At 40.1% G+C, this 27646-nt stretch overlaps 1 protein-coding gene across 2 annotated transcripts in view; it reads right to left on the bottom strand.

Moving 5' to 3' along the window:
• Positions 1–24435, bottom strand: part of RBL1 (RB transcriptional corepressor like 1) — a 52830-nt gene extending 28395 nt beyond the window's left edge. For both annotated transcript variants that reach the window (XM_063455747.1, XM_063455748.1), the window contains exons 1-15: positions 24189–24435; positions 21342–21475; positions 17353–17553; positions 16727–16791; positions 14516–14644; positions 13008–13156; positions 12858–12907; positions 12512–12695; positions 11118–11284; positions 9618–9730; positions 9084–9187; positions 6685–6822; positions 6159–6320; positions 4302–4434; positions 982–1200 (exon numbers count right to left, since the gene is read on the bottom strand). In XM_063455747.1, coding sequence (XP_063311817.1) covers positions 982–1200; positions 4302–4434; positions 6159–6320; positions 6685–6822; positions 9084–9187; positions 9618–9730; positions 11118–11284; positions 12512–12695; positions 12858–12907; positions 13008–13156; positions 14516–14644; positions 16727–16791; positions 17353–17553; positions 21342–21475; positions 24189–24359 — 2119 coding nt within the window. In that variant the 5' untranslated portion in view covers positions 24360–24435. The remainder of the gene's footprint in view (positions 1–981; positions 1201–4301; positions 4435–6158; positions 6321–6684; positions 6823–9083; positions 9188–9617; positions 9731–11117; positions 11285–12511; positions 12696–12857; positions 12908–13007; positions 13157–14515; positions 14645–16726; positions 16792–17352; positions 17554–21341; positions 21476–24188) is intronic.
• Between the last annotated feature and the right edge of the window lie 3211 nt (positions 24436–27646).

Below are 27646 nucleotides of genomic sequence, written 5' to 3'. Positions count from 1 at the left end.
GAATAAGTGCCAGAAGCCCTAAGATTACTCTCCCAGAATAGGGAATAACCCTCAAATATAGTATAGAGAAAAAAGGAAAGTGAAAGGGCTAAAGAAAGCCCATATGGAAAGTAATGCAAGAAAGGGGAGGTCCCTACCTTTAATAATCATAAGGGAAAACAATGGGTGATAGGACAGGTAGACAGAGGGGTGGTAATATACCAACCAGAAGAAAATATACACAAAATCAGATACTCACTAAAAATAAAGGAGCTATCTGACAAATATCCTAACTGGAGGTGAGAGCTCCCCTCAAACAAATCTCATAGAGAGGGATCCAAGGTAGTAGAGATAACTAAATAAAGCCAGTATATAGAGGTTAAAAGAGAGCCTCTATAAGGAGACACTAAAGAGTCCCAAAATCTGAGGCTGGACAGGAACCCCCTGTAGGAGCAAACATTTGCTCCTGACGACGGCGTGCTGAAACGCCGAAACGCACGTCGAGCTAGTCCTTTTTATTTATTTATTTATTTTGCACTTTTTGGTAGCACTTATGGATTAAGTTATTTAATTTAGTTTTAAGTTATTAGACAGGTAGGGACCTTGGTTATAGTAGGCACTAGTGGTTTTTTCACTGTGCCGAGGTACTTAGGGACAGTCTACTCTCTACAGGGGTTCCTGTCCAGGCTCAGATCTTGGGACTCTTTGGGCCTCTGGGCTAATGCAAATACTGTCTGACGATTGAGACTGAACTTTGAGAAGTTACACAAAACATAAAAAACACGAAGAAAATTCTATATCACTCCAAATAACACTTCTCATATGAGCCTCCTTCCCATTTGTCTTGAAGTAATTTAAGGAATGGACTGGTGCTTGATCACATAGTGGGCTATACCATTACATTTTAGGTTACAAGCAGCAAAAACAGAAGACCTGCAGAAGATTATCCTTCACAGTTATTGCATATCATGGTCACAAACCGTCTGGGGAAGGTGTACTTACAGTGAACAGGAAAAATACATTTCTGGACTATAGGTACAATCGGTTTATCTGGAGACAGGCACAGGCGCTCTAGAGGCTTCACAGTAATTCTGATCCTGGTGATATCTGGTGTGGTAATTTTCTCTGCTGGAGAATCATCAAAAAGCCTCCTCTTTGCGCTTCCAGCAGCAGGAGAACTGTAGCGGTCATGAACAGACAGAGGAGACAGCGGTTGCATATCTAGAGGGTAGAAAGAGGTTACTTGGATTTAAACGTTAGGGATGTTTTACATTTTATTTTAAAGAATTCAGTGGCATGTAAAAAAAAATAAACCCACAATCATCTCCCTGCATTGGTTTTAGAATCAAAGCCAAAAAACATAATTAAAGGGACGCTATAGTTACCACAACAACTACAGCTAATTGTATTTGTTCTGCTGAGTGGAATCATTCCCTTAAGGCTTTTTGCAGTAAACACTTTTTTTTTCGATTCCGCAGATGGCTACTCGAGGTGCTTCCTGGGGCAGTGCTGCACACTGTGCAGTACCGCCATTCAGTTTCTCCACCCTCTGCAGAGAGACACTGAACTTTCCTCACAGCGATGCATTGATCTATGAGATGCTGATTGGCCGGAGCTGTGTTTGGTTTGTGCTGGCACTACCCCTGATCTCCCTCTTTGACAGTCTCAGACAATCCTAATCAAAAGCATTGTGATTGGCTCAGAGAATCACCTCTGATATCAGCCAAGCAGGCAGATCAGGGGCAGAGGCAGCAGCTGCAGACTTGAACAAACAAGATTTTACTATATTTATGGAGGCAAGGGGAGGAGGGGGGCTAAATGGTGGGTTTAACAAGGGTCAGGTTTGTGTTTCCCTATAGTGTTCCTTAAAATTAGATTTTCTTATGCCTACTCAAAATTCATATTCGACTACTTATGAATCTGCCCTCTTATTTCAACTTTCTGGAATCAAATACAAACAGACTGCAAAGCAAATGTGACAATCTGATAACACGTACCTAGTTTAGAGTTTTTACCTACATTAACAGTTGCTTATTAACAATACAAAAAGCCACCAATTTAGACTAGATTACACAAAATGTTATACACTGAACAAACTTAAAAACGCAACACTTGTTTTTGCCCCCATTTTTCATGAGTTAAACTTAAAGATCGAAGACTTTTTCTGTGTACACAAATGGCCTATTTCTCTCAAATATTGTTCACAAATCTGTCTTAGTGAACACTTCTCCTTTGCCGAGATAATCCATCCACCTTACAGGTGTGGCATATCAAGATGCTGATTAGACAATATGAATTTTGCAAAGGTGTGCCTTAGGCTGGCCACAATAAAAGGCTACTCTAAAACGTCTTAGATCTTTGAGTTCAGCTCATAATAAAATGGGAGCAAAAACAAAAGTGTTGCGTTATTTTGTTCAGTGTGCATCTGAATGTATTGGTTTATATACTGCCACAGTCAAAAGAAAAAGAAAATAAAAAGACCAATTATCTTTGTGGAAATAAGATATGGCTACCATCAATACCATCCCATTTTTTTTGCAAAAATGTTCAAACTATTTTAAGGGTAATGGATCTATGATTTTACAGACAGGAATAATCATGCACAAGCACTTAAAACAATTCTTACCGGGGGGCGGAGCCAAGCAGCCATGCTGAGCGGTCGCACAGGAGAAGAGCTCCGTGCAAAACTGCTCATATCCAGCCAGAATTGGGGCAAAACCCTGCAAAACGACGTTTGAAAGACATCGAGTATGTAGCCCTAGACTGCAGGATACAAAACATAGCTTCCTGACCGCGACCGGCGGCTCCTAACCGGGGATTGAACTGAGGCCTACCTGAGGCCTACTCAGCTACAGCGGGGGAGGCGGCCGATCCCTACGCTGTCTGCAGCCCACTAATCGGGAGGTCTCCCCGGTTCACTCTCTCCCCCCCCCCTGCCAGTGAGGGATATCCCGGTAACCGAAGCCTGCAACAAACAGTGCCTGACGCCATGGAAGTCACCACGTGTAACCCGCTGCCGCCCCTTGAGGAAAGGCTGGATCGCCTATTTGCCGCCTTTTGGGCAAAAATATATCGCCAGGGAAGCACTAACGAGGAGAACGCACCAGCAGTGACCCAAAGAGAGGACGTGCTGAGACCTGCGGCTCCCGACCGGGGCTCTGGTGAAGCTAAGAGGGAGGGAAGGAGGAAGCGGTCGACCCGACGCAAACATGTCAACCACAGACCTAGACCAGCGGTGAGTCGTCCTGCCCCCGTGCAGAGCATACCCCTTCGTAGCCCTGCATCCCTCAAGAAGGTCAACGCTCCCCGGGCGGGGAAAACACACAAGAGACTCAAAGCGGAACCCCACCGACCGCCCACTGCGCCCCTGAGAGCTCATGCCCAAGAGACCGAACCGCCACACAAAACGACGGCCAAAGCGGATCCCAGTCAGGCGCTTTCTCCGGCCATTACACTCCCTTGCAAGCAGGGAATTGGCTGAAACCGACCCACCAGCGATGCACTGGCCCTCAACCATGAGGCACAGGCAGGTCGGAGGACTAGCACATAAGTTTCACAAATTTACATGTTGGGACTTTTACTTATCATTTATCGCATAATTAATATAAGCTAATTTGTTTCACAGTCAAGCTTAGCACTAACCACTAGCACTAACTACAACCATACTTGTATAACTCAAAGTAGAAAAGCCTGTAACCTATCTAGCGGTGAATCTAGTATACTGTAATTTATGCCTACACTCATTAGGCGTGTGTTTAGACTACCTGCTCCCATTTCATCTTACTTAGCTTGATGCATTGGCCTAGCACATTCCGCGTTCTTTGACTCATATGTTCCCTTACATTGTTAGCTTGCTATTTACCCATGTATCACCTGATATCTGTCTATCCTAACTTAGCGAGTTTAAATCGATGCCTTAACTAACATTTCAACCACTAAAGCGATCACAGCAACGAGCCAACTGGAGTGTACCTACGTGTTTAGATTTATCTACCTTTCATGACCAGTCTAGCAACAACTAGCGAAGATGGGTTTTTCATTAGTTTTACTTTTGTTTACTTCATTTAACTCCTGATGATTCCATTGCCTACTGTAAAATACCTTTATAACTGTTACTTCATGCATGCTATTAATCTACTGCAAAGCTTGTTTAATATAAAACATAAAATGAGGCTGTTATTCGTAGGAGATGTACTATTGTGTTAGAGCGATCCCATCCTGTACAAACACTGTATATCCCCTACTCTTTATTCTGTACCCTATTTAACTCCTGCCTCAATAAAAGAAAGATTGACAAAAAAAAAAAAAAAAACAATTCTTACCCCGCTTGAAAGGTCCACCCAGGTCTGTTCGCACTTCTTTCAAACGAGGGTGAATTATTGGAGAAGCCGGCATCATTGGCAAATGGCCTAAACCTGCTTCGTTACCAGATTCAAAGTTGCTGGGAATCATAACCTTTATATGAAAAACAAAAAACACACATAAAAGAAAAACATTAATACCACCAAATAGAAGTCATCTCTGCAACGCTGTTGTAAATAAAATGATGGGTAATAAGACAAGTAACATTAACAGGACTATTAAGTAAACAAAGAATTTAAGCAAATTAGAGCTAAACAAACTCGAGGCTATAATAGCGGATTTAGAAAAATTCCCAATATTCAGTATAGTCCCCGCTTTTTAATTCAGATTAAATTCTTTACAATTCTGAGTTCAGTACATAACCCTGTGAATGTCTATTTTCCTCAAATCGGTTTCAAGATGGCAATCACCAGAACAGCAGGTACAATGGATTTTTGTGACCGGATGTTCAATAAGTAAATACTTTTCCATTTTTAATTATTTTTGTTTTAGATGTCTTACATTTTCTGGATTACAACTATTTCAATGTAATGTGTTGTGTCAAGTACCCATTCCCCATAGCTACTTGAAAAGGCCTTATTGGTAAAACGCATTGTTGGATTATTGTATTTTTTATTTTATATTGTTATTATCTATAAAGCCCTGAGGTTCCTATGTTTTTGAACCTGCTAGCCTTTGTTGTTATTTTTATTTTACTCTTTCATTGTTCCTGGCATTACCTGAAGCACAACTTCCTGGACTACCACTTTAAAATCCTTGGTTGGGTTTGTTCCACCCACGCTACAAATACTGAGCAAATCCATTGCTCAAAAAAAAAAAAAATATATTTAATATTATGCAGAGAGCGCTATATTCCATCTAATTTTTCTTATATGTGTGAACATCACTGGAGGAGCAACATTTTAACCCCTAAAAGGGTCTTTGTCAAGCTACATCACACCAGAAATAACAACAACTATTTATAGGCAAAAGCATAGTGAAAGTGTAAAACAAACCCACTAAATGATCAATTAATCTATGATTAAACATTGGTATAGTAAATTCAGTCTGTTAATTATAGATTGTTATTGATCACTTAAAGAGTTTGTTTTACACTTTCACTATGCTTTTGCCTATAAATAGTTGTTATTTCTGGTGTGATGTAGCTTGACAAAGACCCTTTCAGGGGTCGAAACGCTGTTCTGTCTCACTTTTCCAAATAAATAAATTTAAAGATACTTTGAGTGCCTGGATCCTCTTTCCATCACCGATATTTGCTCTCTAGGGCTGGTGCTGGCCAGCCCTTGGTCCAGTTTAGCACCCGGATCTTCACCTGGCTGGAGTGCGGTTCGTTTTTTTTTCTTTTCTCTCTTTCCCCCCCCCACATTTTCTGGATAACAACTATTTAAAATATGTGTTGTGTCGAGTACCTATTTCCCAAAGCCTACTCACAACTTTCAAATCCATCTGGATATGCAGGAATATGTGATCTTACACAAAAGACAATCACACAAAAGTTAACTTGTCACAGTTCAGAGAACTGTGGTCCCGAGCCATGCAGGGAAATGTGCTAAACACACTCACATTATAAGTCTGGCAAGTAAAGGTTTGTAATCATGGACCTGCGTGATGTAGTGGATGTGGAGTCTTTTGTGGTTGGACGGGACTGTTTGGAGAATAACGAGCTTAAAAAAATCTGTATGTCATGCCCAACACAAAACACATATTAAAAGTGTATTGAACTCACAATATAAAATATACATATAAAATGCCATGATATACACATCAATGCAGTACTATTATAAACCATTTCTTATAGGGCAACTGCCGAAACAGACCTCTTCATAAGTTGGCACAGTCTCTGTAGCTTCCACCAACTCCCAAAGAACAGAATCACTTGTCCAGGCAAGGCTTTCCAAAATCTGCTCTTCGATGCTGTTGAGGTGTTTCACCATATCTCGGGACAGTCCATCTTCTGACCGGATAAAAACTTCAATGACCTGCGGAGATTTAAAATATGTGAGCCATCATTTTACAGAGACCACCCACTCTTTATATTATAATTGATACACATTTATATGTATGTATGTATAGATATACACACACACCAACCCCGACCCAGCTTTAAAACTACTGTATTGTATTTGGACTATAAATAAAGAGGAATTACAATGGGCAAATCCTATAGTTTTATAAATCTCCATTTATTCAGAATACAACCAAAATAACCATTAAACCTTGAACATAGGTCTCTAAAGAAACAAGGTGATAAGGATTTTGCCACAAGAGTGGAGTCCAGGTGTTGACCAGATTACCTTATCATTTAAAGAAAGCAAATGCCAAAAAGTGTCAAGCAAGGGTTACCTTGTAGAAGTTAAAAGGACTGAGCTTCAAAACTTCAATGATCCATGGGAAAATGCGAGGAGAACTGTACGCAAAGAGTACAATTTCGAGACAACAAGCCATCAATGATCGATGCAAGATATCATGTTCTAAAAGAACCTGAAAACATTTAAAGTCATAATTCAAGCAACTTGGAAAGTATGTTGTATAAACGTGAAAGTACCATTCTGCAGTCTTAAGCTAGGTTATTCACTTTTGTCAGAATTACAGCAAACTAAAATTTGAATAAATCATATAAACAAGTGGTGTGAGCACTCCTGTTATAAAAACATGATATAAAAACACAAATGAAACCGCAAATAGAACTTTAATAAATACAAACACAGACTAGATACAATCAAACCTCAAAAGGACAATATATTACTGTAAGCATTAGATACAGATCTACATAAAGTCTGTGTGACTATAATGCCATAGATAACTATAGTCACAGTGTTACTAATGTAGAGAAGTGACAAACAAGGTAGAGATTGTACGTAAACCTGAATAACAAACACAGGTACAAACTCCACACTATATTGGGCTAAAATGCTTTAGTGGAAATCCCTTATATATTATAAAAAAAAAAAAGGTATCAATCCACTAAACAGTGGGAAAAAAAAGCAGGTAGGTGCATAAAATCACAGTAATAATATGGAGTACCACAGATCTGAGACTATAAAATCATCCTGCATGAAATAATAAATCAAACACAAAAAGCAAGTATGCATATGACTAAGAGTACTTATGCGATGTGATGCAGTCAGTCAGTGAGGATCCCAGAGGTTCAGATGACCAGCGAGCTCAACCCCTAAATTGCAGAGTGCCAGAGTGCTCATATATGTATGCATTCACAGAGCTAGCTGTGCTGTCTGGACGGGCTAATCTTCTCTCCCATACTTAAATCGAGACAGGGGAGCACCTCTAGCTGGAGACACGAGGTAAGCCGCGGCCGGTAAATTCAAAAAAGGCAGCGGTTGCTTTAAAGATGTAGATCAACTATCCAGATGGGAATAAAGTAGATGGACCAAATGTCTGAGCATTTTGTCTCTGTATGAGACTTTATCAATACACTGGTCCATCTCTGATTTCACTACCTGTTCTTTTCACTGTTTAGTGGATTGATACATTTTTTATAAGTGATTTCCACTACAGCCTTTTAGCTCAATATAGTGTGGAGTTTGTACCTGTGTTTGCTATTCAGGTTTACATACAATCTCTACCTTGTTTGTCACTTCTCTACATTAGTTGCAATGTGACAATAGTTATCTACGGCATTATAGTCACACAGGCTTTATGTAGATCAGTATCTAATCCTTACAGTAATATATTGTCCTTTTGGCGTTTGATTGTATCAAGTCCGTGTTTTTTGTTATTAAAGTTATATTTGCTATTTGATTTGTATTCATATCATATTTATAGAACAGGAGCGCCAACACCACTTGTTTATATTTATTCATTTCAAGTCACTCACTCTATGGTGTTGGGCAGCCCATGTTAATTATACTTTGTTTATTTACGGTTTTAACTGAAATTTGAATGGCAAAATTAAGACTAAAGTAGCAAAAATTATGACTATAGCAGAGATGTACTATTCGTTTTCTACAACTAATAAGTGAAATTTTTGTTTGCCATTTGGTTTTGCAAAAAATATTACATGTAGCATCTGCTTTAAAGAGAAAAACCTCTTTAAAAATGCTCAAATTAATGGAAAAAAGTTAGCAAGCTGCTGATTGGGTCATATTACATTGCTTCCTCTGCAAAGCACTCACTTAAAGGGACACTATAGGCACCCAGACCACTTCAGCTCATTGAAGTGGTCTGGGTGCAGTGTCCTAGGTCCCTGAACCCTGCTAAGGTAATTATTGCCGTTTTTAATCAAGTATAATAATTACCTCTGAGGGTTAACTCCACCTCTATCTACGAGACAGCCAGAAGAGGAACTTCTGGGTCATCAGGCAAATTTTGGTCACCTAACTGATGCTGGATATCCTTACTCTATGCATTAGACATGCATTCTTATGGGGGACATACTAATGGGAGCACAACCAATTTACCGCGCATTAGATCTACCCCGCAGGCTGACGCCGGTTGGGGAGAAGTCGAGCCTGAACTAGCACTGAATGATATCGGCACTGGAATCAGGTAAGTGACAGAAGGGGGGTTTTTAACTTTGTTAAAAATTTGTTTTTCTGGCACTATAATTTCCCTGATGTTACCTAAGAGGATAAAATAAGTAAGGGAAAATGTACAACAAACTGGGAAAACAAAAAGGAGAGGGAAAACGAATAGCACCTCCCCCAAAACAAACAAAAACCCAGATGGAAAAAAACAAGAACACCACCCATAAATTAACACGGACTTTTAACTGGGGATCTTACCGACATGTCTTTTCCATGACATCTACGCAACTCTTGATCCACTATAGTTTCCAAAACGTTATAGTACAAAATCTCTGCCAGTTTACGTCTATTGATCGCAAAATCTGTAAATGGGTTATAAAGAATACAAATTATTCCAGTTTCATATAAAAAAAACTGAATAACAGGTGTGATTTTTTTTCTTTTCTTTTGTGTTTTAAATGACCACTATGAAAACACAAGATATTAAAAATATCAATTTCCGGGAGCTGGGCCAAATATGATTCACCTCAGTTACATACAATTCCAGGTCTAACTCCAATATCTTGATGAGGTCTCTGATCTCATCTGTAGTCTATTATCTAAAAGGTCTTTGAAATCATTTGCAGAAACTAAGATAACAAGATAACCCTTGCAGTCCATATTGCTCTAGCTCATGGACAGCTAAAGAGTAGGGTCCTTTCCATACAAGACATTACAGTTAAGATAGTCCCAAGAGAGGACTAAGAGGTTTAAAATAGTTATATCCCTAAGACAATACACATCTATGCTTACCAATATGAGAACCAGCTTGATCTTCTGTGGATTGTGTGTAGTGTTGGCAGAAGCTATTTCCAATATCTCTGACAATATTTAATATATTGTCCATTGGATTGCGAACACAAGACCTGAAAGAGAAATGGAATTATTTTTATTTTCCATTCACATGGCAGCCAAACTATACAACAGGGCTTGCATAAGATAGACAAATGTTCATACTGTAAATGATCATTTTACCTAGGACAAGATTACTCATTTTGCATACAAGCCATATATGACAGTAGCATTTCCAAAGATTGCCTTTTAAATGTAAGTATGTATTCTTGTGTTTGCGTGCCAATGCTGCAAATTAAGGTTACTAAACTAAAAATTATTTGCAGATTTAAATAATGTGGTTTACATCCACTATCACACAAAACAGGGAGGTCATTGCATATATGCATTATATAGAAAATGTGAGAATTGGGAGCAAACCCGGAACATGTATTTCCAAGCAGTGGTGCTGCCGTAAAGACCAAAACATTTACAAAATACAGTTAAAGGAACAGATCACAATTTATTTATTTTTTGTTTTTTTAAAGACAGTTTTACATCTAACACGGCTACTTAAAATCACCTATGTTAGCAAATAATTCAGTTAATTATTTACCTACATTACACGGCTACCTTTGCAATTCAGCTGTTGTGCACTTTGTTCCTCATGATGCTTAGACTTTCAGGTGGATAAAATGATCTTAAGCTAAAGTACTAGACTAGTGCATTAATGCTGTTCAGTTGGTACGAATCTAAGCTCAAACATATCAATTGGTCCAGAATTTACACGAGGAGCCAGTTTGTTAAATAAGACTCCACAGGTAAGCCCCAGACAATCAGTTGGGGCATAGATTAAAAAGTTAATTTGTTTGTACCAGCTTAAAAGCATCAATGCACATGTCTAGTAAGTACATCTTTAAGGTTATACACTTGAAATTGGTTTAATTTGGACATTTATATATAAACATATCATGGTGAACTTCTCAAAAAAATAAAATTTAAAAAATATAAAAAAAAAAAAAAAAAAATATATATATATATATATATATATATATATATATATATATATATATATTTTAAAATGAGCCATACCAAGTTTAGAACAAAAATATTTACAATTTTGACTGAAGAGACAGACAGACAGATATAGATCTACATATTTAATCTTAAAAGGGATGTTTATGAAAAAAAAAAGAAGAAAAAGGGGGGATGTTTTTCCCATTTAAACTAACACTTCTAGCTGGATGTGGCCCCCATTACATAATGGCCTCTCATTTGTAAGTTTCAAAAGAAACTTTTTAGAAGAGTAGATTCCTTCTTAGATGCTGGGGGGGTAGAAATTATGGTGATTTGAGTGTACCTGGAAAGTGTTTCTGCCACAAATTAAATTGATAAAGGGAGGGGGGGGGGGGGAAGGAGGGAAGGAAATAAAAAGAACTTTCAAAATGTCAATTCACAAAAATATTACACGATGATGCATACTTAAACACACTGATGAGCTGTTCACTTGGTGCATTTTTGAGTCCAGTAACCATGTTCTGCAACTTAGTCACACACTGAGTTGCTGAAGAAACAGGTGTGATTACAACCTCCTTCTCCTTCAGGTATCTCCTACCTGTCAGTGGGGTGGATGGTGCAAAGGATCTTTCCTGTAAGACAATAAAACGATAAACACTACTATTACTGCACCAAAAAATAAATAAAAAATATTTTAAGGTTGGTGTTTAGCGCCCTCTGCTGGGGTTTTAAGATTACTTTATAAAGTCTCACATTCTTTTTATATATAATACATTTCGGTCTTTTGACCTTTCACCGAATATACTTCCGCCCTCTCCACTCTACTGCTCTTATCAAAGTTACAAACTACCTATTCACAGCTAAATCCAAAGGCCACTACTACATACTAATTCTTCTTGACCTCTCTGCTGCCTTTGACACCATTGATCATGCTCTCCTTCTTCAAACTCTTCAATCGCTTGGTCTCTGTGACTCTGTCCTCGCGTGGTTTTCCTCTTATCTCTCCCAGCGCTCAGAGACTTCTCTTCTAATGATACCTCCTCCCCTCATCCTGCCTAGGTTGGAGTCCCTCAAGGCTCTGTCCTTGGTCCCTTCTATTTTCTCTTTATACTGTCTCTCTTGGCAAACTTATTACCTCATTTGGATTCCACTACCACCTGTATGCTGATGACACCCAGATATCTCTCTCCTCCCTGGACCTCTCCCCTGCCGTCCTGCAACGTGTCAATGCTTGCCTTTCTTTCATCTCTGACTGGATGCCCTCCCGCTTTCTGAAACTCAGTTTCTCTAAAACTGAGCTCCTTGTCTTTCCTCCTCAAAATACTGATCCTCCTCTTTGGCTCTCCCTTCAAGTTAGTGGTATCCACATAAGTTCATCCTTGCAAGCGCGCTGTCTTGGCGTCATACTTTATTCTGGCCTTACATCCAGTATGTTTCCAAATCCTGCAGCTTCCATCTTAAAAACACAGCCCGCATCCGCCCCTTTCTCACGCAAGATGCTACCAAGGAGCTTGTCCATGCTCTAGTAATTTCCTGAATGGATTACTGTAACCCTTTCCTAATTTGTCTTCCCAAAAGAATGTATTGCCCCGTTAGTCAGTAATGGATTATATTTAATTGCCATTTCCTGTCCTGTGTTTTATACCCCACTTCCTATAGAATGTAAGCTCGTTTGAGCAGGGTCCTCTTCAACCTATCGTGCCTGTAAATTTTCTTGCAATTGTCCTATATATAGTTAAATCTCCCCTCTCATAATAATGTAAAGCGCTACGGAATCTGTTGGCGCTATATAAAACGGCAATAATAACTATATATATATATATGTAAAGAATGGACATCAAAATACAAAGAAAAGGCACCTTATCAAAATGTTGCTGCATGGTTGATTCTGTCCGTTTCTGAGGTGTACAGACACCTGTAGACATTGACAAAAATTTTTGCGGAGTTCCAATTTCCTCTTCTGCATCAGCTTCTAGAAACACTCGCTCGTCAAAATCGCCAACTGTTAGAACATATTCTTCATACTCTTTATTCAAGGCTTTGCTGTTGGAAATAGTGGGATACGGTAGAAAAGTATATTTAAAGAAGATTTCTAATATTGAGATCAATAAATCACAACAAATGGTATCCAACTTTTGAAAACAAAAATAAGCATTGAAAAAGTTATAACATTACGTATGAAACTATTTTAAGTATCCGACTCACCTGTTATCTGTAAAAGCAGAGAGATCCAAGAGGCAGTCCCCTTTTAAAATCTGGTGTTAAAAATGGCAAAAAAATTTTTTTTTAATTAAATTATAGTTTCCCATTAACACAATATAAAGTACAAAAGTGTGCAATTATCACAGCACATACCATTCTATCATAAAGCTTTGCAATATATGGTTTGAAGTAATGTTCTTTAATCCCCTTGGCCTCAACTGTAATTCCACCGTACATCTCGCACAATGCAGTGATGATGCAAGGTGGATCCTCTGGGCTACCATCCCGAGTAGGGAGGTTTGCTGTTGGATAAAAGAAATTACGCTTTAACACAACATATTTCCTTGAAAACAATTAGCTAACTCTACAACACGCCATTTGAAGAAAAACAAACCCACTAACAGATATACATCTAAAGAAAACATTCATATATTGTTTTCCTGCATGTTTTAAGTGGGGTGTAAAAAAAACAGCAAACAATCAGGAGTCTTTACAAGCCCTCCCTTTTTCCTCACCAACTCAGACTTTCAGTTTGTGCCAGGCAGTACTTCAGAGTCTTCTCATCGAGAAGCCTCTGTCCTGATGCTGCATGCAAAGGCTTTCCTATGTTTCTCAAGGAGCTGTAGCACATGTTTACATTTAATGTAGCTTTCAGGGCAATTCCATTAACTATAGCATCCAAACAGAGAAGTTAGGTACCGCCCAGCCCCAGCTTTTAGTAATTAACTTTGTCACAGAGCTAAGCTGTTCTTTCTTGGTAGTCCAGCTAAAGGGACACTATAGTTATTAAAAACAACTTTAGCCGAATTAAGTACTTTTGGGGTACAGATCATGTCCCTGCAGTTTCACTGCTCAATTCTCTGCCATTTAGTCGTTAAACCACTTTGTTTATGCAGCCCTATGCATTCCTTCATGCATTTGACTTGCACAGCCTTCCTATAAACTTCCTGTAGATATCCATCTAATGTTTACACTTCCTTTATTGCAAATTCAGTTTAATTTACAATTTCTTATCTCCTGAATGGTTAATAGGTTGCTAGAACCTGCAGGAGCATCCGGTGTCTGAGTAAAGTTAAATTTACAAAGCAGGTGATAAAATACTTTTAAAGTAACATATGATTGAAAATGACTTTTTATTTTCCATAAAGGCTGTGTCAGTAAAGGCCAGGGGAGGTGTGGCTAGGGCTGTATAAAAAGAAGCAAAAGATTCAATTCCTAAATGGAAGAGAATGAAACAGGGAGACTTCAGAGGCATGATCTATACACAAAAATGGCTTCATTAAGCTATAGTTGGTTTGGTGACTATAGCGTCCCTTTAAGTGGAACTAAACTCAAGAGGCAGGCAATAGCTGAAAGCACCTATCTTGCAAATACTTCTTATCAGGCTGCACTGGGAAGTCTGTTATCGGATAGCCACAGAATGTCTAGGTGGAGTTACAAGTGGAGGACATGCTAAGGCTTCCAACAAGAGTTCTGCAGTTTCTGTAAGCCGTTTTGGCTGTACCCCCAATGAAAACAAATGCACCACTAGCACATAATCTAACCATTGTGGTTATGGTGAAATACACACTTAAAAAAAAAAAAAAAAAAAAATAATAATAATACAATTGCGATGGATCCAGTCATACTAGGGCCATATATCCATAGTTGTGTAGACTCACCTGCAAAATCTGGGTTCAACAGTTCTTCTTTATTAGGGCACTGCTGTGTGTGTTCATAAACAAGGTCCAGGCAGCACAAGAGCAAATGATAACAATTAACCAAATCGTTGCCGATTAAGCTGAAATTACCTGAATGACAGTTTTCACAAACGTCAAAACAAATCTATTAGTCATTTCAAAAATGTATATTTACATGTTTCTACATTAAAATATGATTTTTTCCCTCTTTTCTTAAAGAACTCTACAAAAGAGCTCTCTATATCCTATTGGCCCTGCAGCGTCTGTTTAGGCAACACAATTGTTTTTATATAGCTGAGACTGCATTGCCACATATACAGTGCGTACAGAAAGTATTCAGACGCCTTCATTATTTATTGCAGTCTTATCCTACAACTGTTCACATTTTTTCCAAATCGTCTATATTCAATATCCCATATGACTTTTTGCTTTTAAACTTTACACTTAAATTTAAAGAAAATATTTCATTGACACGTATTCAGACACATTGAGTAAAGATACAGCTAAGATGATCCAGAGAAATGGGATACATCAGAGAGTGAAGTACTACAACACTTGAAATAGGAGTCCACATGTGGCATTTCAATTAGTTAGACACAATTTTGAGAAGGCACACATCTTATTAAAAAAAAAAAAAAAAAAGGTATAATCTGCTGTCAAATAAATTGCTCAGAGGCTCAGGTTTGGGGAAGGCAACAAAAAAAAATCTGGCTGCGTTGAAGGTTGACAAGATCACAGTGACCTATACAATTCTTTAGGAAGAAGTTTGAAAAATCCAGGACTCCTAGAGCTTGCAGCCCAGCCAAGTTGAGCAACTGGGTAAGAAAGGCCCTGGTAAGAGTATTTTTTTGCAGAAGCTTGCAGAAGAACAACCATCACTGCAACATTCCATTGATCTGGCCTTTATGGCAGATTGGCTACATGTAAGCTTCTTCTCAATGCAAGACACATGTCAGGATTACTGTAGATGCCCAACATGCTGAACTTAAGTAGATATAAAGTAAATACCCAAGACGTATTACCGGGCCTTAGAATGGCCGGATTTAACGTATAAAGGCAAAAGACACAAGAAAGGGAAAAGCAAAGAGAAAGGTATAATGCAAACGATAAACAAGCCAAAAGGTCAAGGAATGGAGATAACAGAATAGTCAGGAGCCAAGCCAAAAGTCCTGGAATAAAGAGATCGGATAGTCAATAAGGGAAGCCAAGGTCAGATACACAAGAAATCAATACAAGGAACGCGCTCTCGGATAACCAACTGGAAACCACGACAGGGCAGTGAGAAATGGACAAACTGGATTTAAATAGCTAAAGGCGTTTCCTGTATGGCTGTAGGGAAACGTGACCAAGCTATGTGTGTAACACACCCATACTAAATTAATTGATCTGGCCCTTTAAGGGTTAAACAGGAAACCCTTAAATTATTCACAGCTGCAGCGGCCGGCCTCTTTAATGATACAGGCCCGGCCGCTGAGAGAGGAGAGTGTTTGGCAGTATTCCCCTTAGATTGTGGGAATACCGCCGTAGCGATACACGTGCTTGGAATAATAAGTAATAAAAAAAAAAAATATCCCGGAGTGCGATAAACATTCCCTGGCTTGATGAAATTAAGATTGAGCAGTTTGGTCTTGATACAAAATATGTTTGGAGGAGACTGGGACCTTCACAATACCATCTCAAAAGGTAAAGCATAGTTGTGGCAACTTCACTCTCTTCGAGTGTTTTTTTGCCAGCAAAGAAAAGGAGACGAGACTGGTTGGGGAAAATGTTTGAGAAAGCTGAACAAAGCAAAAAAAAAAAAATATATATATATCCTTAATGATAACTTGGTTCAGAGGGCTCAAGACCTCTGACTGGGCAAACGGCTCAACCTACAACAGGACAATAACAATTAAGTACACAGCTGGACCAAGATCTGCAAATTGCGGTATGCCAACCGTCCCCATCAAACCAGACAGAGCTTGAGAAAATCTTCAGAGATGAATGGCAAAAAGTACCCAAATGCAGCTGTACAAAGCTTGTTGCATCATATCCAAAATATGAGGTTGTAATTACTGCCAAATGTGCTTCAAGTACTAAGTGAAGGATCTGAATACTTATGTCAATTCCATATTGGCTGCCCACCTTTAAAATACAAGTTAGTGTAGAAAGTCATGAATAAGACTATTGCATTTAATCCATACATTCGCTCACCCTTTGCATATACAAACAAGGTCCAAGAGAACTTGAAGAGAGATTTAACGTTGCACTGCAATTTCCTGCAAAGCAAAAAGGGAAAAATATGAGAGAACATGCTAATTCAAGAACGGTGATCTCTAAACACTGGCAAAAGGTTTCATAAACTTCATTCCTAAAGTTTAGCAATCACTGCTCTAGATTTCCAGGTTTGGCAAGGATTTTCAATAAAATTCACAATAGTTCACCAAAATCACAGCTTATTTTTGATGCATACATCTTTCAAAAATGGTTTAGAAATAATTAAATTACATGAAGACAATAAGATTTTTATTTTTAAACACATCGCTAAACACCTATCAACTTAACTGCAGCCCCAGCACCACCCTGTGTTCAAGTTAATTTTCCATTTACAAATGTAATTTGGTCCTTTCTTTAAATAAATAAAAAAATATATATTTTATATTCGTCCTTACCTCCCCCCAACCCTCTGCATCAAAGGCAAGGCTGATAAGGCACAATCTGACACTGAATTAAACAAAACTAAATTGGCACTTATACACTGGAAGTGGCGCACATTATTTAGGAGTGTGAAACAGCCTGAAACTTATAACCTTATCTAGCTTTTTTTACCAGTATCTCACCTCTGCTTTCTGCTTTTCGGGGGCCGTGGAGGATCTTCATCTGGATTCTGAAATAGTTCCTTGAACATTGGTTCAAATTTCTTAAATATTACAGTAGAAACCTCAAAGTTCCTCTCTAGCCTTCCCACACGCTCCCTGAAGTGTTGTGGTAGGTTTGACATGTCCATCCATTTCTTCATTTTGTTAAAAAACTCAATAAGACTGCAAAACACCAGAAATATAAATAAATCCATGAAATCACATTACATCAAAGTGCTCTTTGAAAATGGCTGCCTCGAGACTAGCTCTACTGAGCCAAACAAGGATGTAACAGGCCCTGTTTGGAAAGTCAGGTGGTATAACAGGGCTTGACAAATTTGCTTGGAATCTAGGAGCCAGGTTTCTCAATGTCAAAAATAAAAATTTTAAAGTGACACTATAGTCACCAGAACCACTACAGCTTAATATAGTTGTTCTCGTGTCTAATCTGTCCCTGCACACTTTTCAATATAAACCCTGCCTTTTCAGAGAAAAGGCAGTATTTATATTGCAATCTTGTAACACGTCTAGTGACAGTCACTCAGACTGCCTCTGGAGTGCATCCTGGGTCAGTGCTGCTCAGTGCGCAGCACCTACGTATAGCGTCTCCACGCCCTGCATCAATGCTTCTCTATGAGGAGATGCTTATTGGCGCAGCATGGCATTTTGCCACATATGTGCAACAGCCTCGTAATGCATTCCAATAAGAAAGCAATGGATTGGCTGAGATCATCAAGATTGATGATCACAGTCATGGAGGCAGGGCCAGCTGCGGTGAGATCAGTACAGCGTGGGTGGAAACGGTGAGTAAAAACCTCTTTCCCATGTGATTGGAGGGGGACCAGTCATCTAAACACACTCACTCACTGACACACACACACACAGTCACTGCAATAATCAAACACATTTATGTGACTACTCAGCCTCCCTACCCGAGTTCAGCTTTCCTGTGGTCCAGTGGGGCTTCAGTCATCTCCCTACAATGCTCCATAGAGTGCTGGTTATTAATGCCGGGGCCAGAATGATGTCCTATTCCAGCTCCGGGCATCACTGGAGTGCGTGCGAGGGAACGGAGCAGGGAGGTTGTTACAGCTCCCTCACGCGCCTGCCTCAAATCTCCATCATTGGAGTAGTTTGTTGCCTAGAGTCCTCGAGCAATGAATCACTGTTTATTCTTACACGGTTTCTGAATGTTGCAAAAGTAAATCAGGGTCCCAGGTTGGTCACTATATGCTGCGGAACCATTCACAACCCAACCACTATACTACACATAACCTTGCACAACCTTAGTAGTAAATGTAGCCATTACACAAGAACTGTAGCTGTATCCCCAGTGTTAGCAGAGCTGCCATCAAAAATTGCAGGATCCTATGCAGAACCATAGGGTGAGTGCTACATGACACAAATGACAAGACATGAGCACCCTTACAAACCTATTGACATATACACATTCCTAGACTTGCACACACTGGTATGCTGTACTTTCAAAATGTCACCTGCTCACACCAAAACATATGCAAATACACACACACACATTGCCCTGTTATGCACACTCCCAGACATACACCAACACATGTATACACTTATACGTATTGTGCGCGCACACACACACACACAATTAAATAGAAAAACAAACAGTAACACACATATACACAAACTCAGATTTTATCCACCCTGTTTGCCTATCTTTTTGCAGCAGTAGGGTGGCTTCCCTATGAGCCAGTGGAAGCAAATGCTTGAAATGACTTTCTGTGAGCTCTGGGAGGAAGTAATATGAAATCACTTCCCTACATTGCTGCCGTGTGAACAGGCAGTCGCCTTAGCTGTTCAATGACCCAGGTCAATGCAGCTTCTAAAGGTAATCAGGACAGGTAGATATGTGTATCTTACCAACGAGAAAGCATAAAGGGATTAGAGCCCCATGCTTGACTGGACCCTTTGAAGTGGGGCTGAATGCTGGGAATTATTCTGTTGCGCTATTTGAAAGTTTTTTTTTTGTTTTTTTTTAAAGAACTTCTACAATTCTGTATTTGTATATTCATTTACATTTTGCTCTCTACGACTTACACAAATGGAGTTGCCTGTCAGTTCAGTTTTATGTTTGTAGAGTAGTTAAATATTTGTTTTCACTCGTGTGAAAAGTGCTGCCCCCAGTGACATTTAAAACCACTATTGGTGTGGCAACACTTTTCACACCCTGCACATCAGTTTACTAAAATATTATATTGTAGGGGTTTTGGGGAAAAAATAGTTTATGCTGTTCAGGACATGAAAAGTACAGCCTTTGGTGTCTTTGTAAATCACTGTATTGGTGTGCCAGCACTTTTCACACTCTGGGCAGTCCTAGGCCCTTATGGAGAGGCCCTGGACAGACCGAGGCCCTTATGGATGTTTATTTTATTAAGAAACAAAAATAAAATTCTTAAAAAGAGACGCTATAGTCACCAGAGCCACTACAGCTTAATGGTGTTCATAGTCTTTCCCTACAGGCATTTCATTGTAAACACTGCCTTTTCTGAGAAAAGGCAGTGTTTACTTTGCTGCCTAGTAACACCACTAGTGGCAGCCACTCTAGGTGCTTCCTAGTCCAGTGCTGCACAGTGTGACGTCATATTCCAGCTCCAGGCATCATTGCAGGGCACGTGAAACAGTAGAGCAAGAAAATTACTGGTACCTGGCTCCGCACTCCCTGAGCCAGCCACCTGCATTCTCCCTCAGTAGCCTCTGCTTTGGAGAGAACGGGCTCACAAATCCCAGGTGCCAGAATAGAATTCCTAGTCACCATAGTGACCTTGGATTTGTCGAGGCCTTATACAGAGGAATAGATGTGGCTATGCCTCTATACAAAGGCATATGGGGCTATTCACATGGAATAATTATTTAATTTTTTTAAAATTTTGATTTCTGTATTGAAAAGAGAAGGAGGAGGGCAGGCATTGAGCAGTGAGCTGTCTTTCAGCTCACTGCTAGCAAGGTATAGCGTTCAATCTTTCTCATAAGAAACATTGAAATAAATGCTTCACTAGGATTAGCATTCCAGTGGCAGACAATGGCAATTGTCATGCAAGGACCATAGGTCCAATAATGCCTTCCTATGGGAAGCGTTTCAATGTAGAAAAATAAATCATAATGTAAGAGTAGGCAGTTCAGACTGTGGATCCTTGCGCTGGATTCAAAGTGAGTTTTAATAGAATATTTGAGGTACAAAAGCACTAAAAAGGAGGACCATAAATCTAAATGACTCCCTTACAACAGTCAGTCAGAGGAGTGGGAAGAAAAAAAAAAAACACACACAAATGTTATGAGTGAGACTTTATTAAAAAAAAAAAAGTGTCAATTTCTATTTAAATCTGCACTGGAATATTAAAAAAAAAAAAAAAAAAAAATCAGGCTCAAGTGTTTAACCCCTTAAGGACCAAACTTCTGGAATAAAAGGGAATCATGACATGTCACACATGTCATGTGTCCTTAAGGGGTTAATGTGTTCAAAGTGTCACTAAAATGCTCCAGTGTTGGTGATGAATCTCCTCATTTTAAATAAATGTAAACTATTGCAAAAATGCAAATCCATTTTGTGCAATCTACTTAAGTCTTGAACACAAATGTTTACAAAATGTGAGCACATTATGGGTTAACTATCCGTTAATGTCTTTCCTGGATGCAAAGAGTTTGTACATAAAAGGAGATATAAACCATATTGGAACTATTCAGAAAGATAAAATACATTACCACTTTATTTCCTTACAAATCAAGGACATGCAAAAATAAACCAAAAACAAACATGCTGAATAAAACCGAGCTGATAACCTTTGACACTGCAGCTGTTACAGACAGCATTCCCCATGACATACAGGCAGCAAAACAGCTTGTTGGGAACCACAGGTGTATCCATACCAGCTGCTGTGGCATCATGGTTAACATGTATTCTGAATTTTAGAAACAAAACAAAAAAAAATCAGCTGACAACCAACCTTAGCTTTGCAGAACGCAAAATACGAGTCAGTGACACACCATTCCCCTCCATAAGTCCTTTCCCAACAGTTGGGATTACACTTTTTCGACATGCTGCATACAAGGCACAGGCTAACCAATGTTTCATTTCACCCTAATAAAGAGAAAATTATACATTATTTTAGATACTTTTTTCTTTGGCCACCTAAAAATGTATTTTAAAGCCCTTCAATGAGTAGATACCTTCACACCTTTTGCTTCTGTCAATATTACCATTGTTTACTTGCAATCCGACACTACTGAATAATTTTAAACTCTATAAAAAATAATGGAAATTCTCTTTCACTGTGCATGAAATCCTTCACAGTAGGTTCATACTTTAGATTAGTTTTTTTTTAGGTTTACTAGAAAGTTGCTTAGTTAAATTACTCCATATTCGTAAACCAGTTTAAAAGTTACCATAAAATACTGGTTTATTCATCCTTGCGCAAAGGTTGTTGCAGACCACATAGGCTGTATGCACCTGTTGCATATAAAAACTCAAACCCCTAAAATATAAATCTATATGCAAAAACAGTAAGTTAATATCACTTTGGCCTATCTTTATACTGAAAACCTCCACTACATGCAATTTAATTCCTCCTTATCTACCAGAGATTCAAGATCAGTAGGTCTATAATTATCTCAGTGAACTATTCTTCAATTGCTAGATAGTATATATCTAAATTAACTTCTGTAAAACATTCCTTCTTCTTCACAGTGTAAGATGTCTCCGCTAAATTTACGTAGTGAAGTTACACTAAGTTTATTGATCACTTTAGCAATGAATGGGACCTGAAGAGTTTGATATGCATGTTTTAAACATCAGTGACCAAATCTTGGCTACTGTCCTATGGTTCTCTATGCGTTGTTTTCAACATAGCCACAAAACTTCTAACTGGGGTATGCCAACCTAACCTTTGGCGCTTGTTGTACATCGTAAAATAGTTGATCATTATGGAAAATGTGGTCCAAGAAAGAATTATCATAATTTATATAACATATGTCGCAGCACTTTACAATATTAAAAGTGTGAAATAAATTAGCAGGTAATTCATAACACGCGGTTCTTCCTTACAAAAGACTTACAATCTGTAAATGCCAGTGGTTAACCAACCCTTCACCCACCTCTTTTACATAACATTTGAAACCAGACTGCATATTGTCATTATCTCCAACGTTCACCCACTAGTTGTCATATGGCTAACCTCTATAGGTGCCATAAACCAGGACTCTCACCCACTAGACTGCATATACCCACCTAACCCATAATAAATGTGCCATTTGACTACCTATACCTAAAGGGCATATATCCATCAACTACCTTGCTATATCTAGATAACATTAGCAGACTCCACTATATGACACCTACCTGATTTTCTCCCACCTTATCCTGACCCATCTCACACCTCATCAGCCTTTGTGTTTTGTATTCCTGGCCTATTACCCATCTCACCTCCAATTAGGTAGCAGACATCTAGTCCATCTTTCACTATGCCCTCTGTGGGTTTTACATAACTTGCCCACCTCCCATTTACCCCCTGTAGGTGACATTCACCTAGCCCACCTTCCATTTACCTCCCGTAGGCGAAATTCACCAAGCCCACCTTCCATTTACCTCCCATAGGCGACATTCACCAAGCCCACCTTCCATTTACCTCCCATAGGCGACATTCGCCTAGCCCACCTTCCATTTACCTCCCGTAGGCGACATTCGCCTAGCCCACCTCCCATTTACCTCCCGTAGGCGACATTCACCTAGCCCACTTCCCATTTACCCCCTGTAGGTAACAGTCACCTAGCCCACCTCCCATTTACCTCCTGTAGGTGACATTCACCTAGCCCACCTCCCATTTACCTCCTGTAGGCGATATTCACCTAGCCCACCTCCCATAGGCGACATTCACCTATCCCACCTCCCATTTACCTCCTGTAGGCGACATTCACCTAGCCCACCTCCCATTTACCTCCTGTAGGCGACATTCACCTATCCCACCTGCCATTTACCTCCTGTAGGCGACATTCACCTATCCCACCTGCCATTTACCTCCTGTAGGCAACATTCACCTATCCCACCTGCCATTTACCTCCTGTAGGCGACATTCACCTATCCCACCTGCCATTTACCTCCCATAGGCGACATTCACCTATCCCACCTCCCATTTACCTCCCGTAGGCGACATTCACCTATCCCACCTGCCATTTACCTCCTGTAGGCGACATTCACCTATCCCACCTGCCATTTACCTCCTGTAGGCGACATTCACCTATCCCACCTGCCATTTACCTCCTGTAGGCGACATTCACCTATCCCACCTGCCATTTACCTCCTGTAGGCGACATTCACCTATCCCACCTGCCATTTACCTCCTGTAGGCGACATTCACCTATCCCACCTGCCATTTACCTCCTGTAGGCGACATTCACCTATCCCACCTGCCATTTACCTCCTGTAGGCGACATACATCTAGCCCACCTGCCATTTACCCCCTGTAGGTAACATTCACCTATCCCACCTCCCATTTACCTCCTGTAGGCGACATACATCTAGCCCACCTGCCATTTACCCCCTGTAGGTAACATTCACCTATCCCACCTCCCATTTACCTCCTGTAGGCAACATACATCTAGCCCACCTTCCATTTAACTCCTGTAGGCGACATTCACCTAGCCCACCTTCCATTTACCCCCCGTAGGTGCTTAGCCCCCCTTATCCCGTGTACATGACTTATACCTAGCCTTCCCTCCTCAGGTGAGATATACCTGCCCCCTCCCTCCCGCCCTGTATCTGGCATGTCCCAGCCCGGCACTCAGCACGGAGCCCCCACCTCCAGGCTGTACGTGCTCCATGTTGAGGTGAAATCCCTCAGAGCTTCCCTCTCGGTATCCAGGTCCAGGTTGAGTTCCCGGCACAGGGTCTCCAGCTGCTCCCGCACCGCCCCCCCGGGGCCCCCGTCCGAGGAGCTGGAGGACTCGGGGTCCGTTTCGTCTCGCTGCATCTCTGCCGCTCCTTCTCCGGACTTTCCTTGGGATTCCCCCCCCAAAATCCTTACAGGATCTCAGACAACCTCCCTCCCAGAACCCTCCTCGCCGCCGCCAAAAAGGCGCGAAAATCGGACAGGCTCACTTCCTAGGTCAATTCGGTATCCCTCCGCCAGACTAGCTGCCCCCTCAAACCTGAGCTTCCCGCCCATGTCAGCCGCAAATAACACAATAAGAATACTCCGCACACACAACTAAAATGTAAACGAGCGTTTAATAAAAGCAAAACCTCTTTGCAGAGGTGCCTAGGGATTATTTAAGCGGAAGTATACACTGTCATTTTAAACGCGTTGCATTGTGGATGTTGTAGTTTGTGCTTGTACTTTAAAGCCCAGTTAAAGGGCAGTAACTACACTATAGTTGGCAAAATTAACCTAACAGTAGCTGGTCACTGCACACTCAATATTTCAGCTTTTTAGAGATCCCCCCCCCCTATTTAAAATTAATGAAATAAAATGGTGTATTTTAAAAGTAACATTGTGTGGGAATTTAAGTTTTCATTACTTTTTTGGGAGTGTGTAGCTTCACAATCAATAGACAATTTTCCCAATTAATAAAATAATTTTTCTTAAAACCATTTTCTGTAATGTTACTTTTAAAATCCACTACTTTATTGGACTTACATTTACAAGTGCTGTAATTGCCACATCCAAAAAAAACAGAAACTTTGGGGTTTCACACCTAAACAATTCTTACCTTGTATCGCATGTTTTAAAAGCAAATTTACGGAAAACTTTTTATTTATATATAGTTTATTAATTCCAATAGTAAAAATTTAGTTTACTACACAATCAATTTATAGACCATTTTAGTGGAATGCAAAAGAGCAACAAACATAACGTTCCAAGACACTGTTGTGAGTGTCTAAAATTTAGTTTTAACAATGATAGCTGCCCTTTTAATTGTGCGTCTTTTATCAATTGAAATGTTATGATGTTACACCCGCCCTAACTGTGACCACGTCATCCAGGCGATCCCATTATCAATTGTTTTGGAGTTGCAGAGATGACGGGAACCAATCAGAAACATTGTTAGGCCTATTGTGGTTTCTGCCTCGATACACGTTAGTGCTTATAATAAGTCTCTCTTGCTATTCTGATGTTGATCTCGACTTGTATTTGCCTTTTTGTACTGCTGGTATCCTGAGTCTGCTAGTTATTTATTTCTATATTCTTGACCTTGTCTCTACCTTTAGTAACGTCAAGTCTGCCACTCTAAGGCAGGTTAATATGTCTATCTAGAACAGGGGTTCCCAAGCCAGTCCTCAAGTACACTTTACCGGTCCAGGATTTAGGGATTATACAGTTGTATCGCAAGTATTTTTTTTCTCTCTTCTAAAAACACCCTAGACACATTTGGGTTATCCCTTAATCCTGCACAGTTAGGGGGTACTTGAGGATTGGGTTGTGAACCAATGATCTAGAGAACCTCAGTTTGTGGAATTCACAATTTCCTGAAGGCTGGAAAGTCAACCCTGTGACATTACGCCATATACGCAAGACGGATTAATTCGCTACGACGTTCCAGGCATTATTAAAAACTGCTCACCTCTCTCCTGATAACCCTGCACCTATGCCACTTCAGAGTGCTTGTTGTACTGGAAGCTTCTGATCACATCAGTATGTCCCACTAACCTGAACCCACCTTCTACATATGGAGGTGATCTCCAAACTTGTACAGGGTTCATCAATCAAGTAGAATTCTATTTTAAAATGTCTCCAAGGTCTTTTCCTACTGAAATGTCTAAGATTTATTAATGTACCAACTTACTGACAAGGCCTTTGGAGAGGGCTAATCCGTTACGGAAAGCAAATAGGTCTCTTGTATATGACTAGTAGAGTTTTTTTTTTATAGCTTTTCGTAAGGTGTTTGATCCACCAGATATGGAGGAAAGTGCAGTCAAAACAGGGAAACAAATTGAAAGCACAGTATGCTATAGCTTTCCACACACTTGCGTCAGAGGTGGATAGAATGAACAGTGGGTTAGTATCTGCGTTTGTGGAGGGGTTTAACGATATTATCCTAGATCACGTGGCAGAGATCTTCCAGCACTTTTGGAGGACCGTATCGATTACCTAATTGACATAGATAATCGTTGTTAATACATCTGCATAGGAGAAATAGAGTCAGACGTCCTGCTGTAGTTCTTACTCCTAGGGGCACAGTTCCTGATACCTCTTCTATATCAGATTCTGAACTCATGCAGCTGGATCAACCAAGCTACTTGAGGCCGGAGGCAGAGAAACAATATAGGAAAAAGGAGGAACTCTGCTGTTATTGTGGAAAGAAACAGCTTCTCAGGAATGATTATCTGGTGCGGCCAGGAAATTCTCACACCTTCTCGGGGAACTGGCCTTGGGTGTGACATCCAAGTCCCCTTTCTTGCCTCAGAATCAATGGTTTCTCCCTATCACCTGGTCTTGGGAAAATAAATCAATTGTCATACAAGATTTAATTGATTCAGGAGCAACCAATACATTTATAGACAAAGATTTTGTCAATATCCATGCACTCACATTAAGAGAGACGGAGATACCTTTGCTTTGAGGCCGTAGCTGGTAACCCAATATATTCCCCTATTATTACACAAGAGACTGAGCTTTTGAATATGCATTCTGGTTTATTGCACACCGAGAAGTAATGTTTCCAGGTCTGATCTTCTCCCTCTTCTATTGTATTGTGTTAAGCGTGGTTGTGTCTACATAACTCCCAATATGGATTAGAAACAGGGACAAATAGTTTCATGGAGTACTTGTCAGGAAATGCATATGAGCAAAATCTCACCACTGCGTTCTATCAATGTTCCCACTGCTCCACCATTATCCACACAAATACCACCTCCTTACTTACATCCAAGTTCTGCTTTTGTTAAGAAGGCAGCAGACAAGTTACTACTTCATAGATTCTATGACTTTTCCATTGATCTCCTACCAGGCACTATACCTCCTAAAGGCTGGGTTTAGCCTTTATTACCCCAGAGAGAATACAATCATGGAGTAATACATTAAGAATTTATTATACGTAGATCTACCCTGCAAGTACTGGGTTCTTCTTTGTGTGCAAAAGAGGAGACCTACGCCCCTGTATAGATTACAGAGGGCTCCAGGCCCGTCGCTACCCGACAGGCAAAACAAGCAACTGCTTGGGGCCCCGAGCTGGCCCGGGGCCCCAAGCAGAGCCGGCAGGGGCATGCGGTTCTGGGGGGCCCGGACTGCTCATGTCGTCCGGGCCCCACATTCAGTGG

Source organism: Pelobates fuscus, chromosome 5, assembly GCF_036172605.1.
Source record: "Pelobates fuscus isolate aPelFus1 chromosome 5, aPelFus1.pri, whole genome shotgun sequence".
Taxonomy (NCBI): Eukaryota; Metazoa; Chordata; class Amphibia; order Anura; family Pelobatidae; genus Pelobates; species Pelobates fuscus.
The sequence above is the reverse complement of the archived record's forward strand: the minus strand, read 5'-3'. Positions and strand labels throughout refer to the sequence as shown.